Below are 19,677 nucleotides of genomic sequence, written 5' to 3'. Positions count from 1 at the left end.
TCAGGGTGTCTCCTCAGGTGTATACAGGCCAGACGGACCGCCTAGCTTAAACTTGGTGCTGCCAAGCCCAACAAATGCGTGTACGCCGACCACATTTGCACAAGAATCCACAATGTAAGACAGTTTTGTAGTAATATACCAGCCAGGAGCTGCAATGGCACATAAATCGCATAGCTCTCAAGTCTCATGCACCGAGAACGAATCTCATGGTCTCGCACCTTGGTTATCCTGCAGGAAATCTCATACACCATCACTAGAGTATCTGTACCTTCTACAGACGGTGGCTTTTATATGAACAATGACTGTAAATTGAATCAAAGCTGAAAAAAGGCTGAAACCTTTTTTCAGCCTAGAGAAAGCTAACAGTAGAAATTAAAAGTAAAAAGATTCATAAATCCCTTTACCGTCGTTTCACAATTTTAATGCCAATACTGAGCTAATTCTGTTATCTTGAGAACCAGAACTCTTCTTGATCCAGGCAGAACCGGGTTTCCCCAGGTGCTAGTTAAGATCAGTTCCCCTAGGTCGATGTACTGTAGAAAATCCTGTATTCTTGCTTTAGAATATATCATAAACAGGGTTCTGCACCAACACCAGTGCAAGAGTCAAACAAGGCCAATGTCACAGGGCTCCTCCCCTGTGGCTCAGTGAATAAGCTAGTCTCAGCCCTTCCACAGTAAAAAATCACAGATTTACAATGTAGTTGCAAGAAAAACAGCAAAGAGGGATTTTTGAATCACAGAACCTGAGTAGAGATTCGCTGCCATCTTTGAGCCCCAATGTCCCTTAAAACCAACTGTGTTATATACTAAACAAAAACCTTTTTACAAGATCATCTTCCTTCCCTTTCCTGGTCTGCTGCAGCTGTCATGAATCCTGCCACAGCAGTAAGAGCAGGGGTTATTCTGCATATTTCTAGAATTCTTCACCAAATACCATTGGGAGGCTGTGGGATGGAGTCCATCACAGGTGACTTGGGCAGATCTGCAGAAGCATTACCTCCTACAACAATTCCAGCTGTGGGGACGTTCTAGACATGCTCAGCAAAACAAAATCAAATATATCACACACTCTCTCCTGACGTACAATGTCAGAAGCTACAAGTTACTACTGTGATCTCTACGACAGTTACTACCAAGCCAAAAATAAAACCTTCAGAGAATTCTGAACATAAACTAATTTACTATGCGGCAGTGAACACATGTAGATTATTTTTCTTTCTACTCCTGGTTTAACACGCTATACCCCTCAAACAGTTTTTCACATAAAAATGAACCGCCCAACAGTGTGACTTCACCTCAAGATGAATTTCGATACCTGCACTGAAAAAGAGCCTCTGCAAATGTACAGTAATGGCCACCATTACATATAATACTCGGCATCTTCAATTCACCATCCTTAAAAAGAGGGAAACCAGACTTTTTACACTGCATTGCTCCTTTTTGTGACAAGAATTTATATTAAAATGTTTTATAAGAGGGCTCTGCAAGAGACATAAGGGCAGGAAATTTCAGGCTTTCAAAAAAAAATCAAACCTACCCACAATTCCATAGGCAAATGAATATCTAGTGTAACTGCACCAAGGACAATCACATACAAATGGTAACACACTTAAAGGGCAAAACAAACCAGATTATAGAAGCTTTTTCTTAGTTTGTGATTACAGAAACGGATCCTAGCATCAGTTCTACTTAATTGTGATTAAGTAGCCACAGCCATAAGGAGGCGTGTTCCCACAGCAGGCCTTGGTCACAGTTCAAATGTGTGTTGGCATTTGGGAGAGTGAAAGAAAAACATGAATGTGGACTGACTATGACAAATTAAAAGGCTCCGAGTGGCACATTCATGTTCATGAAACAGCCAATGTTCACTTGAATAATGCATCTCGCAGGACAGCAACCCAGTGCAGAGGGACAACTTAAAAAATGAAAAGCAGCTTAAGCACAAAAGTACAGGAGAATCAGGGAGGTAACAGCCAGAAACACTGGGGCCGTTTTAGTATTTTAAGCAGGCAGCTTGCAAATGACCTGCAGGCTCTATGGAATCCCAAAGGATAAAATTATATGCCAAGATAAGCAAGACCCTGAATGTCATTCTACACATTTCATATCATTGAAAGCCAGTAATTTACTGTGATGTCTTTATTGCAGTTCATAAACTTGGCTTTTTTGGTTGCCAGCATATAGGTTCCAGTGGTCTCATGAGTAGAGAAAACTGCACGTTAAACAGTGCTTATTTCAGAAACGTTTCAAAATTTCACTTCATAAAACAGTTTTAAAAAACTGCACCTCTTTTGTGTGTGAGTGGTTCTCAAAATGAAAAAAATAAAAGCAGTTTTATTAGGTGCTGGTATTCCGCAAGGAATATTATGTACTTAAACAGGCTTAATATTCACAACTTATTACTTAAGTGAAAGCAGTACATACCAGACCCACTTGATATTGTACTGTTCTAGTATATGAAATGTAGAATCAGACTAATACATTTCATATAGAAAATAGTCTAACAATGAAGTTATTAAAAACAGTAAACTCAGCCTACGCATGCTGACGCAGCTACCCACCTGAACTCTAAACAATGCTGTATTTTGCAGTGAACTAGTAATATTAATTTAAGGAATTAACTAGAAAAAATCATCACTAAATGAATAATAGATGGGTAAAAATTCATGTTAAAAGCTGTACCACTCAGAAAAACATCATACCTTAAATGCTGGACTAATTTTAACACTGCAGTCCTATAGTGTTGAACATATTCACTTAAGTCCACAGTTGGTAATCAGAATTGGGTTAGGGGAACCAAAATTGATGATAAACCTACGAAAACCCCCCACCCCCCAAAAAAAAATTACTTCCAATAAATGAACACAAACACCATACTAAACTGAAATGCAGTAAAACTAAATCTTTAAAAAAAAAATCACTAGCAAGAAACTTTTCAGTCTCCCTCTCCAGAACTTAAAACTAAGAGAATTTACAAGCATCTTGTTTAATTAGGTGGGTAGCTGCGTCAGCATGCGTAGGCTGCAAAGGAACAAGTAATAGGTTTATTCCATGCTGAAAAAAAGAAGAAAGAGAACAACGTTTCGGCCGTGGAGCCTTCTTCAGGTGTGATCTTGTTTAATTATATACTCGTCCCTACTCTGAGGCCTTTTGTCTGCATCTGGTCTTCCATTCAAGTATGACCGGTGACAGGCGCTCCAATTTTATTGAGAGAATAGTGGATTACTTAACAGCAAATTAACAAAAAGCACTATTACTCTGACCTTGCCATTTATCAAGAACTTTTGTTCTATCTTCTACAGACATCACTTTCAGCAACACCGGATTCTTCATCCTTTCTCATATGCTTAGGAACCATTTCAATTGCTTACTAACTACTGTACATAAAGATATTGTTCATAGTGGCAGTCTAGTTAGCATTGCTGCTTCACAGTGCTGGGGCCCTGGGTTCAATTCTGGACCTGAAGTGCTCTCTGCATAGATTTATTTTTGGGAGTTTCCTCCAGGTGCTCCCGTTTCCTCCCTCAGTCCAAAGACATACTGGTGGCTTAACTGGCTTCTGGGAAAGCCGACCCTAGTGACTGTGTGTGTGTGTGTGTGTGTGTGTGTGTGTGTGTGTGTGTGTGTGCCCTTTGTGTGCCCTTTGTGTGCCCTTTGTGTGCCCTTTGTGTGCCCTTTGTGTGCCCTTTGTGTGCCCTGTGATGGACTGGCATCTTCTCGAGGGTGTGACCCTGAACTGGATGAAGCAGTCAGAAAACGGATGGACATATTATGGATAAATTATAAATCACCATCACTGGATGGTACGATCATCTATCATGAAAAATGTAGGACACTATACAACAATCACAGCACACTTGCAAGAGGAAATGAGAGGAAGTCTTAAGTTCGTATATATATTTATGGATTGTGCTGAAGTAGACAAGAGGGTATAGAGAAACATGGTTCTCAGTCACGTTTGCTTAACTCTGGGTTGGCAAGGGATTACTGTATATACTGTAATCATTCAAAATCAATAGTCTAAGTAGTGAAAGAATCCTGCAGGACTCCTCAGTAAAGGGATCACTAGAAGAGACTCTGCTGGACAATTTGCTGTTTGCCATCAACACCCAGAGGCGTGCTCATCAAGGGGATCAAAAGCATCATGCACAGAAGAGACAGTGCTAGACACCATAATTAACATCCATCAGGGAAAAAAGGAAATGGATCCTTTTCAAAGCTGTGCAATAGTGCTGCCAGCAGCTCCCAGGTGTACAATAAAAACTACAGAAGGGTATGGTCCATGAAGGATATACCTACACACAGATAACGAAACTGTAAAAATGCTCCAGACTGATAACTACGACTGCCACCAGGATGGACTGGTTTCCGCGTGACCGGCGAGGCCCATGCGTGTGGGTCACGAGTATCTGCTCTTCCCGCTGCAGAGACAGGCCTCGGCGCTCAGGAGGCCCAGGAGGCCCGGCGGAACAAAGCGCAGCCTGGGCCCTCCAGCCGAGCCGATACGCCACTAAGTGCTGCCTGAGCTGTCGGACACAGCCAGCTGCCAGGCTAGCCGTGTGCGGCTGCCTGCTGCAGGCGGCCAGATAAACCGGGAACAAAGGCGCCCCGCTGAACGGCCCCGCTGTTCGCCATTAACCCCCGCCGCCGCCGCATTATCTCCTCGGGGCCGAGCGAGCGGCACAGCCAGAGCCGCCGACACACAGCTTAATGAACATGCCAAAGCAGGGGCAACAGAGCGCAGGGCTGCAGGATAACACGGGATCATACTGGTGGATAAAAGCTGGGAGTAATAATAAGAAATGTAGACATGTTTGGTACATCGCTCTAGTATTATAAGCCGCTTCTAAATGAAATATGAGGCAAGGAGAGTGCAACTACACCCGACATTGCAATCTGTCACACCTACACTGTATGTATAACTGTACACGCGCTTTAAGTTGGCCTAATCAGATCCATACAATTTGATCATCTTTGGATTTATAATAATTTCTCTAACTAAACAACTGCTACAGCTTGCCACAGTTCAATTACAGTAAACCTGTAATGCAGGGCCAGTTTTTTTCTGTCAAATACTGCGAGCCGAAGTTCACTTAATTCTAAACGGCAGAAGGGTCATATCTGCATACTGTATTTGCAAAAGGATGTCCTTGAATAAGCAAGTCAATGCACCGCAAAGTAAAGCTAAAATAGTTTGAACAACTATACAGATTGAACATTTATTAAATATGAAAGACCTCAACCATAACAGGTTTTTTAAATATGTTGGCACGAAACTCATTCAGATGAGGATGAACTTGCTAAGCAATGACTGATTCACTGCTCTTTAGTAATGGCAACTTCAACTTTTTAAAGCCCCCCGTGAAGGACTTGGAATCTCTCTTTAAGGATACTGTATTCCCTCCCCTCCAATACTCTTTAAACCAGCAGTCAGTGCCAGTACACCGCACAGCAGCTTTCTGGGAGGGAGATCACGAGGCAACCAATTAGTGATGCTAGACTAGAGGGCGAGGCCACTCTAAAACAAACAGGTGGGAGGATGAGACAGGAAAGACTAACCATCTGACCAAGGGGGTATATTTTAAATGGACTGCATTTATGATCAATAACCTGCAGGACTAACAGGCAATTATTATCATTCTTTTCAGAATAGCCTCACACTATGTGTGAACCGCTGCACACGTTCTTAAAATATTAAAAGGTAACTCGAGTTACTACCTTCAAATCTCTAACTGGCAAACGTCTCCTTGAAGCGCTGAATCTTTGAACGGAGCTCTAGAAATGCTATTGCCAAAAGTCAATATTAAATAATGCGAAGGCTGTTAATCAATGTCCGCCTGACTATTACCAGTTAAAAGTTTTCAGCTGAAATTTGTGGATACCCATAGTCTTCCAAGCATTTGTTTTCCCACAGCAGGGCAAAAATCACCCTGCACGACTCTAAAGTAACAGTTTAACAGCAATGCAAATAACATGACAAATTTCAGTACGCCAACAGAATAAAATCAAAACCGGAGAGCAGCTGAGTTCACCACTGTTGCTCAATGGAAAAGAGAAGACAGCCCTCGATGTACCCAGCAACAGCCACACTAGAGCTGTGAGAAGTGTGTTAGCCAAATCAGCTCCTCGTACTGCAAGAAATGTTTCTAAAGTTCACTGCATAGCAGATATACAATAGAAATAAAAGGAATGTTCAATTGTTTATAAAGCATTTAAACCCAAATTATGACTCAAAAGTACCAAGATTTTTTAATTATACAGCATTATATAAAACAGCTTTCAAAGAACACTGTAAAGTAAAAACAATCTTGTCACTTTGAATCTAACGTCCAACATATCTGCATATGCAGCCAGGTCTTTGACTGAGACCTTCTATTGTAAACTTGGTCCCTGCTGCATCTCGCAGAAAAACCTCTTGAACTATCAACTAATACAAACTCCATGCAAACACATGCAAAACAAACCTCAATTTTGTCTGTCTTGGCATCCCCCCAGTAGATTTTCTTCTCAGCATAGTCCAGTGCCAACCCATTGGGCCAGCCGAGTGATGTGTTGACCATCACCACCCTGTCGGTTCCATCCAGAGCAGCACGTTCAATCTTGGGAATTTCTCCCCAGTCTGTCCAGTACATATACCTGCGTTGAGAAGGAAAGGGTGTAAGGAACAAAAGCAGAACACAGGCATCCCTCAATTTGTACATTAATTCCATGAATACAGATGCATACAAAAACATTATGCCAAATACATAAATCAAAAATGAATTCCTATAAGATTATGGTTTATTTAAATCCCTGATTCCTGAATCCCCCCAAAAAAATCCCAACAGTTTTCAAACACTTGAAAAAAAGCATTACCATTTAAGCAGAACACTGATGTATAGTTACTCCATCTAAAGCAGAATGCTCATCAACGAAGGAATCATGATGGGCATGGCAAAAACAGGTTCATATTAAACAGGTATAAATGTGTGAATATGGCAGATGATGCACTGAACTATATTCCTCCGACCTAAAGCAGGGTACTCAAAGGAATGTTGCTTCCTGTAGAAAAAACTTTAGTTTTTCAAAACATTCAAATACATTTGCACACTTTGTAGCAAAAAAAGTGGTTGTCTGTATATAGAGGGATCCTTATATGCATCAATATGGATATATATAATTTAGAAAACAGCATCATTCACTCAAAAGGACTTTTTTTAAAAAAAATGACTGAACTTTAATTTAGAACAGGTGGACATGCATCTGTAAAAATGAGTACTATTAAATACATTTGACCGCATCGCTCTTAAAACTAGGTCTTTTAATGTTCTTCAATCCTATGGTGGGTGAAAGCACCCCGAAGAGCAACAGATACCTTCCAGAAACGTCCCAAGGGCGAGAGTTGTTAAAAGCACTCGAACACACCCACGAACAGCCCAGTTGTGTGCCACCACTTGGAAAATCCTCATCAGCTACTGACTCGAACCCGAGATCACACAGTTCAGCCTGTACTTGGCTCAGCTGGTGAAGGTTCTCTACCAAATGAGATCTCGCCACAAAAATATCTAAACTCACATATTGGGTAACTTTCAAGTACAGTCAAAATTAAAACTAACCAAGAACTTACACTACAGCACCAACAAGGAAGAAGGTACTCACCCAGACATAGGATCTAGGACAATAGCTCGAGGCTCATCGAGGTCTTCTGAAATGAGTATTTTCCGCATGGTACCGTTGAGCCGTGTCACCTCGATGCGGTCCGTGCCCGTGTCGGTCCAGTACAGGTTCCTGGCAATCCAGTCGACAGCAATGCCGTCAGGGTGATTGACCTGCGACGTCACGAGAAACTGGCTCCCGGTGCCGTCCAGATAGGACCTGCGGATGGCGTGCACCTCATCGTCCGTCCAGTAGATGTGACCTTCCACGGGATCGTAGTCAATTGCGATGGCGTGCCGGATGTCGTCCAGGTTCAGAATGATGTCGGTGAAGTCCGGCGTGTCCAGGGAGATCCGCCGCAGGTCTGTGCGGCGAGCAAGCAGCAGCAGTTCCGAGGCACCTGGACGGGAGGAAGAACATAACTACACGTTCTGAAGGTGCTAATTTATCAAACCACTGGAATGGACTTGCATGGGGAAAAAAAACTCTCAAACAAGTTATCCAGCTGCGGAAAAGATCATGTTCTCTCTTATTTGCACACCCTAAAGTCTCTGAACCACATTGTGATGAAAATCATTGATGTAATGAGGGCAGAGGGTTACTTGGCAATTGTATACAAATGACAAAATGGAGTCAGGATAATCTGGCCACATGACAGTGAAAATCACCACAAAAACATGCGGGAGCTGCACTCTCTCCCCCTTCTGCAGGAACAGAAATCACTGCGGCACTCCTGTCAGATTCCAGCATCTCCACTTTCACACTACCATTTCAGCAGGTGACCCTGACTTTGTACTGAGCACTACAGGAAAGCAACTCCCATATCAGTTTTTAAATAGTATACAAAAATGCTGAATCTAAAACCTCTCTCCCTACTTGCTATTTGACACATTAGTTCAACGAAAGCATTCAAGATGTCGCATGTTAAGGGGGGAAGCAAACAAATGCACTTGTGCCTCTCATTCCTGCACAGAGACATTTTCCCCCTCATAAAATTTGCTGAAATGAGTTCTGAAAAGAACAGTCGGGCCCACTTTGAACAATCATGCATGACCAACAGGCTGCTTTCTATTCAGAAACTGAAAAGTCCTCTTAAGGCCCCATCAAGTCTTACTGCCCTGCTGGACAACAAAAGATGCTTTTGCTAGTGGTACGAGACCCTAAAAGCATTTATACAGTTGCTTTCTTTTCTACTGAGCTTGGTGATCGATATTTTCTAATGATTTCTTTTTAATGAGCCTTCAGCTCACAAACATAGATCATTTAAAGATATTTAAAAAATACTGTTATTTTTAAGGCCAATTTAGAATGGACAAATTCTAAATGGACAAAAACACGCAATCATATTTATGAGTGTATGCTTTTGGCACATCTATAACATGAGCATCTTAGCAGCTGATTACTTTTAGGAGTCATTACTCTCCTGGCCAATATCATGCAAGCCAGACCCCTTTGTCCCAACAGTCTCCACTGACTACATTTAGCCAGACTCAAAGGGGTTAAAATGTTAGAGCATATATAAAGGGGCTAACAAATTAGAGTCCTTCTTCCAATGTTTCAAATTACACTACCAAGCTTTGTTTTCCAAGAAGGCATGTTCTACGAGGGTCCTTAACACAGACACAAGCATGGGCCAAAGCCAGACAATGAAGAAACGTCAGTTCTCATCAGTGACATGGGCTGGACTAAGGCAGCTTATATCATGCCTGACCAAACATGCAGTCTCACTTAATTTACACAGAAAAACACTGAAATGGTTAAAAAACAGCCATGAAAGGGGCATTGTCTGGTGGGAACATGTGGCTGCAGAACAAAAGCCTTCCTCTCCTTGCTCTAGGCTTGGGAATTGAAACAAAAAAAAAAGAAGAGAAAATGGCTTGGCTGTAAATCAGAACTATTCAAAAAGTAAAGGTTTCCAAGGCAACTGCTGTTCCATTCGGGTCAGCCCACATCACCTTTGGCTACAAGGATCATTAATCAGAGATAACTCAAGGAAAGCACAGCTATGACATCCACATTTTTGTTCCCCACTCCTGCCACCCCACCCCAGAACCAACATGATACAACCACACTCACAAAGCCAAATAACCATCAGGTCTGACAGCACTACCTGGAATGCATTACTGTTAGAAAAAAAGATAAACAGTGTAACCCCAACCTGTTTATCATGACCACTTCTGTGAAACTATCCTCTTCAACAAATCCCTGCGTTATACGTGAAGGAGGCCGTTAATACACTATGTCCTTTCCAATAAATAAGACATCAGTGCAAAAATACACAAAATACAGTTGCCTCTGGGCTAAATTCTAGACATATTTACATACAAAAACCAGGATGTTAACAGAGACTGAACACCATAGTATTTAACTGACCAAATTTGTGATGTACTTCACAATAACGGCAAATTAACTTTTGCTTTCAGTTGTATAAACAGGATACCAATTAAAATATTGCTATGGAAGAGCTACTGGTAAAGTGGGAGAAGGGCTCCAATTCCTCTGCAAATATGATGTTCCCAATTTATCCAATTTTCCATATCGAAACACCGATCCATTTCACTTGCTGACTGTTTACAACACCAACATTCATGGGATTGTTGGCTGCCCTACCAACAATCTGACGACCAATCAGCTCAACTGAAGAAATAGTCCAGAAGGAATCCAACTGCCGAAAAGTGTCAGTTTTGTTTTTCAACTTGCAGAATGGCTATAACATTCCAGCTCCACTGTAGCATGAAATACTTACCCTTTTGGCTAGAAAGGAAACAAAATCCAGAAAAACTGGATACTACTGCACATTTCTACATCATACCATTATTTCTCTACCTGAAAGAAAAGATTAAAACACTACATGGATGGGCTGCAGCTGAAAAGGGGAGGCATTTACACACCTGCATTGTGGTTCCTTTGTTTTTCCAACTCTAGTGAGATGTGTGAGAGATGTGTTTTTGGAAATTTTAGCTCAGATCTGTTATGGTTTACTTCTAAAAACTTTGTTGGTCCAGGTTCCTGGTGGGTTTTGTTTCTTTATTAAAAGATTTTGCATAGCATTTTACATTTTCAGGAGTGAGTCCATAATTTTTAGTGCATTTTAAAACTATGGAAATCTTATTACAGGACAACCTATGAGGTCCACATTTCTTGACAGGGCCCCGGGCCCCATGTTCACTAGTTGCTGTAATCGAAAATTGCCAAGTAAGCTTGTAGCTACTAAAATATCAATGGTAACTGATATTTGTGGTTGAAGTTTGGCTTCTCAGTCACAAATGTTAGCCTATTTTTTCTCCAGGGAATCAAAAAGGGTTCTGATGTCCTAAATCACAACAGAAACACGAATCGTCTGTTCATCCAGTCTGACCACTCACACCAAAAGGGAGATAGCAGCCATATTAAAATCAATATTCATCTTGGAAAATGTGTATTGCACATGTCCATTTTTTACTTCAAGGGAATCTCTAAAACCCAGCACCGCCTTGAAATGTCCCAGGGATTATGCCCAACACACAGTGGTGCCCATATCCAAAACTGCAGAACATGAGATGGTTACTTAAGGATAGATCTCACACATACATTGTATTCTGACTACGTGCAGTACAAATAAAACCGTCTTGGTTTGAAATCAGCCGTATGTAAGATTAATATTTAACCATTTTATTTAGCGACTTATTTTTTTACTTAAAATACATTCAACAAAAACAGCCTTTTATACTTATGGAACAAGTAATTTTATTCCATGCTGAAAAGAGAAGAAAGAAAACAACGTTTCAGCCGTGGAGCCTTCTTCAGGTGTGAGAGAGACAGGGCAGTAAGCAAAGGTAATGTAGCAGGAGAACAAAAGCAGGGAGAGAGGAGAAGCGAGGGGCGGGAGCAGGGGACAGAAAGAGAGGATCGCTGTGAAGAGCCGGAATGCTGGTTTAGTTAGGCCCTCCCTGGGCCACTTGCCCCCTCCGCTCACTAAACCAGCATTCCGGCTCTTCACAGCGATCCTCTCTTTCTGTCCCCTGCTCCCGCCCCTCGCTTCTCCTCTCTCCCTGCTTTTGTTCTCCTGCTACATTACCTTTGCTTACTGCCCTGTCTCTCTCACACCTGAAGAAGGCTCCACGGCTAAAACGTTGCGTTTTCTTTCTTCTCTTTTCAGCATGGAATAAACCTATTACTTGTTCCTTTGCAGCCTTCCCATGCTGACACAGCTACCCACCTGAACTTTTACATTTATTGCATATCTTGAAGTACGTGAAACGTCCAAATCAATAATACCATTAGATACATTTTGAAATGCTCATTTCAACATTTTCATATCTTGCAACATCATTAATGATGCAAGTATATGCAGACTTGAGAACTGTCCATCGAGTCATGCACAATAGCCAAGGGCATGGAGTGGGTACATGGCTGTCCATTATAATTTACATATCACATTAGTATGAATTAGTGTAAATGGTGGTCCATAGGCAATGCTGTACAATTCCAAACAATACAACCGTTTGATGGCATTTCTTCTGCATTTCATTATTCTTTTAGGATCGAAACGTGTAGATTTTAGCTTGTGATGGGCCTGAAAATGTCACCTGAAGTCGCTGGCACTGGCATTTGGCACGTGCTTTGTTGGAACGCAGCACGCACACGCAAAAAAGATGTGGTGGCGCAAGTAAAACACTCAACAACACACATTAAGGGAGGGACACTGGCTGACATTTGACAAATAAAAAAAAACTGTTGTAATGCCCCTCTTCTGCTTCATTTCCCACCAAACCAGAATTCAGTTCACAGCAATTTTTTCAACTCATCTCAGCCTCCCTCGTTTGCACCTCTGTAAATTCGGGAACATCCCATATGCCCTTTCCATCACGCTATCTGAAACAACCTAAATATATTCACACGAAGAGTTAAACATCTTGCCAGTCTCCAGTAAGATACAGCAGGAAAAGGTGCTGCTCTTTTGCCACTATTTCCAGAATCACGCGAGACATGGAAAAACTCAAGGGAAAGAAACGGAGGTGGATACCAAGGTGCAAAATACTTGAGGCGATGACCTACCGTCTTTGCAGGTTTTGCCATCCCCCAGAAGCTGCACCCCAGTTGGACAGGCACACTGATGGAAGGGCTTCACAGGAGACATCAGACACAAGTGGGAACAGCCACCATTGTTCTCTCCACAGGGATTATTTGCTACTTGGAACAGAGGACAGAGGGCTGACATGTGATACCTTTCTTAAGCATTACATATTTACATTGGTGATTCGCGTAGAGGTAATACAGTGCTCCGCCATTAACCAAAATGAGAGACAGAAGTCATTTAACAAAAACAGAAAGCCTAACATCTTCACTCAAAAGTCAAAACCAAAATGAAAATGGGCAACTGAGTAGGTATTTCTCATTTTATTCACACCATCAATGTATTCTCAGTCAAATAATTTCCCTACTTGCTTCTTACAATATGGGCTTACATAACTTTGATGAGGACAATAAAATTCTGCAAAATAGTATGGAAGTAGTGCTACTTAAAAGCACAAGCATGTTAAGGAATTTAGTTATGGTTCTACTACATTTGAGGTTCTGACTGTCTAGTTAAGGCACGCTGAATGTTTATTTTGTACCTGTCCACAGATCTGTGTACAAGCGTGAAAGATCTTTGAAACCTTCAGCTGCAGAAGAACTAGAAAAGGACTCTTAAGTTACTCTGCACGCTCAAAATACAGGAATACTACAGATGTGTTATGGTTCTCTTTATACATCAGGATATACATATTCAATATTCTACATATTTTCTATGTAATACTTTAACATGGGTGAGACCTTATAAAAAAGGAGGATTCCGATTCCCTGTGCAATGGGATCAGTTTGCCAAGACAAGCTGGGGGGAGTCACACCAGTAAGAACAGCTTATCTACCATATCACTCAACCTCTACTGATCTGCTCACTGCAAAAAGTAGAAACTCTGGCTTTTCAATCATGTCTAAAGGCTGACATACAGTGGCATTTTGACAAGGTTCAATCTCTGACACCAGACTGTGTAAAGAGTTAATGATCTGTTCTTTCATAAGAACACATTTCATTCCTAACCATTAGACTGTGACAAGTTCTGTGATTTATCATATCGAAGGATGAAGCCTTGGTCAAAGCAGAACACCAAACAAACCAGCTTTATATGACTGCTCTGATACCTCATTTAGAAATCTTCAAATTTAACATTTGTTTGGAAAGAAGTTAAGAAGGAACTATGAAAAAATATTTTAACAGGCTATCCAAAAAAATGTATTAATTGTTGGATAAAGCTCATGGAAAAAATATCCTCAATGGCTCAGTATTTTACTTGATCTGGAGTTCTGCATAGGAAGATCAACCTCAACCCCACAATATCCTGGTTTCTTTATTCTATAGTTAAGATTAATATAAACAGTGCCAGACAAACCATTCCACTGCAGCTATGCAGCCCGGGGGGAATAAAATAAAATGTAAACTGCAGAATTAACACTTGTGTAAGTGCCTTATCCCACTTGCCAGGTTTCTCAAAAGTATTAGAAATTCTCTGCATTCTGGGCAGGGAAAGAACAAAAGAGCTATTGTTCTCTGTGCCAGAATGCAAAAAGTGATTATGTGCCATAATCATTTCTAAAGGATAGCATTAGGAGACAAGCCTTAGTAACACAGTTGCTTTTTATAAAGGCAACAAGATTTAATACCATAAGTACAAGTCACTCAAAGTCAGTTAGCTAAAAAAATATACATGTACACCCCTTGGAGCAATTCAACCTGATGTAACTCTTAATAATGACCTCATGAAAAAACTGATTTTTCCCACAAGCATATCATTTCAGATCTGGCAAAAAAAAAAACAGGCATTATTTGATCATATACAGTCCTCAAGCTATAAACGACCAAGTCCTTACAGGCTGGCTGTCTCTTCTGGTTGAAGACATGGATGTCCATGGGGGAGAAGATGTTGGTGTGGACCTCTCTCCGGTTGCTTCCAGAGGTCTTGTTACAGGAGTGGATGGAGTGGGTGTTCCAGTCAGTCCAGTACAACGTGTCTTCAAAGAGTGTCAGGGCAAAGGGATGGGGGAGAGAACCTTCCACGACCACTTCCCTATAGAAAAACAGCACAAGCCACTCATCCCAGTTCCCAGTGATAACTGGGGAATTTTACAATGTTCCCACAATTTTAGAATACACAGCATGTTTTAGTTGGTAAAGCAGACAAAGCCTAATTGGAATAGAATTTTAGCATCAAAAAACATCTGTTATAAACAGCTACAGCACAGATAAACACACGCAGACCTAAGAATCCCTTGGCAATAAGATAATGGCAGCGGTTTTACAAACTTTTTTAAAAGGAGTAGTCCAGTAAGCAATACCTTGATGTGCCGTCGAGGTTGGATCGGTGGATGAAGTTGTATTTGGCGTCTGCCCAGTACAGTTTCTTCTCAATGTAGTCCAGAGTTAGTCCATTTGGCCAGTAAATATTGCGATCTATGATTATCGATCTGTTTGTACCATCCATCCCAGCACGTTCAATTTTAGGAACTTCTCCCCAGTCTGTCCAATACATATACCTTCAAGAACAAAACAAGGCAATATTAGAAAAGATTAAATCTGCAGGGCAGTTTCACTTCTGAAAATTTCATCGTTAATTTAACATATTCACGGATTGAAGTGTTGGGTGGATGCAACTGGTGTTCAGGATGTCCTAAAAGGCATGTGGTAACAAGAGTTTAAGTTCATACTGTACTGCACCAGCACATCTTAATTTAATTGACAAAAATGTAAGTTATACAACCTGTGGTAAAAAAAGCTCAATGCATTTTCAAAGATAAAATGATGCATGCTTTATAAATAGCTCAAAAGTTGTGTCAATAAGTCAGTTTGAATAAAAGCAAAAGTAATTTTTACCCCAAGTTTCCATTTAGTTAATTTAATAATATTTACGCACACACGTTGCCCTAACATGAATCAATTTCCTCACTGAGAGCCATAAGAGTAAATGTGATAAAGAGCTAACATTTATTATTGAGGAACTATGCTTACATCAAATTTCAATGTTTTTCCCCTGACTAAGTGGACCAGGAAAGTTTCTCAATAATGACTAGTCTTTTTGAGACAATATTCATATTTACACTTGAGTGCCTCTTCCACTAACACAAACTGCCCATCCTACTGAACACAGTGGACAAAGCAAAGGGGTAAAATGTTTATTTTGCAGCACTTCACGCAACTACAGACTGATAAGGTTCATATGGATGTGCTGGAGTATGTGTTTCCTTCGACAAACCAGGGGTATTCAAAGATGCTAAAGTCTAGGCAGGGAACATCCGAAGAAGACAGGTAAATAGAAAGGAGCCACTGGTGCAAGAGAGCTCAAAAGTACTGCATTGTTAAAAAAATATATGTTTAGATACAGCAAGCCCAAGCAGTTCAGTAGAGAAAAGATTGAGACCTTACGGGGGGGTCAACCAGCTACAAACAGAAAAATCACTGCATAAACAATGAAAGCATGGCACTTCTGGGCCCTCTTGAAAAATAACTCAAGGCAAAATCAAATTAACAAGCAATCCTATTTCATACTTCAAAAGAATATTACCAAAACCTATTTATATGAAGCACCTTTCCAAACCAGAGGACGCTGTACATCGTGATGAAGTACAAAAAAATCTAGCAAGAACATACAGAATAAACTATAAGGCAATTAGACATACGTCCTGGCAAAAAAGGGAGTTTTAAGTTTACACGTGAAAAGAGTTAGTCTTTCACAGAGTCAGAGGGAGGGCTTCCCAAAACAAAGCAGCAGCGAACGGAAGATTTAGTCTTGGGTACAGTGAGCAAAGAACCAGCCTACAGAAGAGAGTGTAAAAATGTAGGAGCTCAGCAATGTACTGTATGAGAATATCTGGAGCCTCAAAAGTCAGTAACAGGATCTAATATTGCATCCATGACCTTACAGGCAACCAATGTACAGATCTAAGCGTAGGAGTGATTCCCAACTACGGGCGACACTGGAATAAGGAAGCCATCCTCAATTACTTTGAGGTTCTTCAGCTTTTCCAAATGACAATTGCTGGCCACCAGAAAAATTTGTTTTGTCACTAATTTTGCTTCAAGGAATTTGCCAATAGAAAAGAGCACAATCAGATTTCCTTGTCCAGACCTGGCAGAAGCCAGATTATTATAAACATAAGTGTGAACCACTGAGCTATTATTTTTACTTAAGTGCCCTACAGACTATCCAGTTAGTTTCAAATAGAGCTGGGCAATAATTCAATAACGATAATTATCGTGATATAATTTTCCTCGATATAATTTTAACAAAAGTTCGATAAATGTTAAATATATACGTTTATGCTTTGCGCGAGTGCGTGTTGCAGACCGGGCAGCTAACAGATTTGTTTAATGTTTCTGCTGTTTGGCAAGTAATTGTTGTGCTCTTAAAATAAAAAGTTGTTAAATTTACCAATTAACTGACTGGTTTCTTCAACTTTTACTCAGGAGAAAAAATCTGCCTTTAAACTTGAAAGAAATAATGATTTGACATTTATCGTGATAATTATCGATATCTACCGATATTAAATTTATCGTGATAATGTTTTTGGCCATATCGCCCAGCCCTAGTTTCAAAGATTGCAGTTCATGTACACCATAAATTCTATGTATACCAGAGAGAGGAGTGCTTAAAGGAAACTGAGCGAGTCTTAAAGGGGCTGATTTTATCCAAAGTAATAGTAAATGCAGTGGTAAAATTACTGACAAGGTCATCTGTTGGAACAAGGGGAGTAATATGGACAGCAATTTGGAAACCAGAGCAGTTCACAGATTTCAGCTTCCTAAAACACATTTTGTGAAAGCCTTTGAAGCATTACACATGAAACTGAAAAGCAAACAAAACAAACATCGTTAACAAAACATTTGGATCACCATACATCATTTCAAAGAGATTTTTATTTCTATAGACTCGCAATATTTGTCATCTTATACTTTGAAACCTAAAATTACTTCTGAAGGCATTGCATGCAAACATACAAATAAGTGCAAATGAGGGGCATCAATCCTGCTGGAGATACCAAAAACAGTGAATGAATCCATGTCAATTATCAGTGAATTACTGATGTGTTTACCTCCTTCATTGTCATTTCTGTATTGAATAGGTCTCCTCGTTTAGTCAGAGAAGTTAAAACTTGAAGAAACTTAAGGTTTAAAAAACCACATTTATCAACACAAACGTGAAAGCATCCTCAGACCTAAGAGCTGGTTTACCTGAAACATCAAGAGGTTTACATTCAGAAGCCATTTCAAAGTTCAATTTATTGACAAAAAAAAAACTTCCTGTCACTCATGACAAAAGAAAAGCCCTCTATCACTCAAACATTTAAGAAGCATATTTAAGTGCAATTAAGATTTACAGGGTGAACGAATTTCACCAGATTTAATTAAACCAAATTTCAAATCTTAAAAAGTCACATCCAGCAAGAGACTAGATTAAAAACACTAAGCTAAGCTAAAACACTAACACTTTAGCTCAGCAATATTGCAAATTGGCATCTTTCAGAATGCATAAAAAAAAACAAAGCCATACTATTTCTAAAGATACTGGTTTCCCAGAATATGAATTGTAATTCCTTGCCAAATTGCGTTTTATCCCCCTCTCCTATATTTCAAATAAAAGTGTTCTAACAAGTCTGCACCTCATTTAAATAAAATAGCATTTAATAGTTTCAGGAATTTTACATGCTTAAAACCAAAGAACTATCATTTAAAACAAAGCAATACACATTTGTTACGGGATTCTGGAAACCAAACCACATGAAAAACAGCTAAAATATTAAAAAGAATCTTCTAATCATCTTTCATTGTTTATGATAAAAAAACAAATTTAAGACCTACAACAGAAAATTGGCTGAAATATTTAATCTGGGAATTTACGTTCTTAAGTCTATCAGTGCCTTGAGCAAAATACTACTGTAGGACAACTGAAGTTGATTAACAGCTACAGAAGACAGGGGAATTTATTGAAAGTGTCACACAGTGCTGCTTGAACATATGTGAACCCTTCTTCCATTCATCTTCGATAAATCTTGAAAACTTATCTGAACTCCAATATTTAAGATAACCCGAATAACAGACAGACGTACAAAAAATGTTTAATTGTTTATTAAATGAAACGTGTTTAACAGAATCTCAATGGTTACTGTGTGCAAAAGTAAGTGAACCTCTGAATTCAGCAGTGGCACATCGTTTGTACGACAGCAACAAAACATTTCCTATAGATATATATAACTTCTGCACATTTTGAACTTTAATATTAATGTTTCTGGTGCCTACTTGAATACTTCAATACCACAGACTGGCAATATTGCCAGTCTCTGGAATGGAAACATTGACATGGAAGAAGCTGAAAATGTCAACTGGACTCATCACCAGTATCCTGCACTTGTCCGCATGTAACATTAATTTACCAGCTATTGCTATCTGAAATAGGGATGTGAATGTTACAAATTAACTTCTCACAAACTCACTTCCGAATATCCTGATGAATGATCCACTTCTTTTTCCACAGATCTTACTTGATCCCTAAATAGATGCCATCACATGAAACTTGTCCCTGTAGTCCCTTCTATGTATTTTGTGCAGGAGTGCACCTTTTTATTACACTGTAGGAGTGTCCAGATTCATTATTCTAACCAAGGAGTAGGATCTTGCACAGCACTCCTGCTACAGTAACTTCAAACCATGCTTCACACAGCAACTGAAACAGATCCTGATGGCTGAGAAACATGAATAAGACCTCCTCATGAACTAGAAGATGTATTGAGTCTCCACATTCTCTCCCCCAGCACCACTGGAGCCTATCCTGTCTTGACAGTATTCATCCGGAGCTCCCAATCACTAAGAACCATTATGGCAGTGTTGCTAGACAGAAACCTAGACAGAAGCTGATCACTGATGGCGACGGGGGGCTGAATGTTCAGCTCCACTGTGGGAAGACAATTTACAATAGCTTACAAAAGTCCAAAAGTATTCATCCCCTTGGACTTTACATTTTACTGTTAC

The 19,677-nt window shown here is 40.1% G+C and overlaps 1 protein-coding gene across 2 annotated transcripts in view; it reads right to left on the bottom strand.

Annotated features, from left to right (window-relative positions):
- Window positions 1–19,677, bottom strand: part of lrp6 (low density lipoprotein receptor-related protein 6) — a 70,292-nt gene that overhangs the window by 27,836 nt on the left and 22,779 nt on the right. The window contains exons 3-7 of one of the 2 annotated variants that reach the window (XM_015352969.2): window positions 14,994–15,191; window positions 14,529–14,725; window positions 12,675–12,809; window positions 7,641–8,037; window positions 6,467–6,638 (exon numbers count right to left, since the gene is read on the bottom strand). In XM_015352969.2, the coding sequence (XP_015208455.1) occupies window positions 6,467–6,638; window positions 7,641–8,037; window positions 12,675–12,809; window positions 14,529–14,725; window positions 14,994–15,191 (1,099 nt within the window). The remainder of the gene's footprint in view (window positions 1–6,466; window positions 6,639–7,640; window positions 8,038–12,674; window positions 12,810–14,528; window positions 14,726–14,993; window positions 15,192–19,677) is intronic. The other variant, XM_006633635.3, reaches the window with a different exon arrangement.

Source organism: Lepisosteus oculatus, chromosome 7 (genome assembly GCF_040954835.1).
Source record: "Lepisosteus oculatus isolate fLepOcu1 chromosome 7, fLepOcu1.hap2, whole genome shotgun sequence".
In the NCBI taxonomy this organism is placed as follows: Eukaryota; Metazoa; Chordata; class Actinopteri; order Semionotiformes; family Lepisosteidae; genus Lepisosteus; species Lepisosteus oculatus.
Note: the sequence above shows the minus strand (reverse complement) of the source record. Positions and strands in the feature narration are given on the sequence as shown.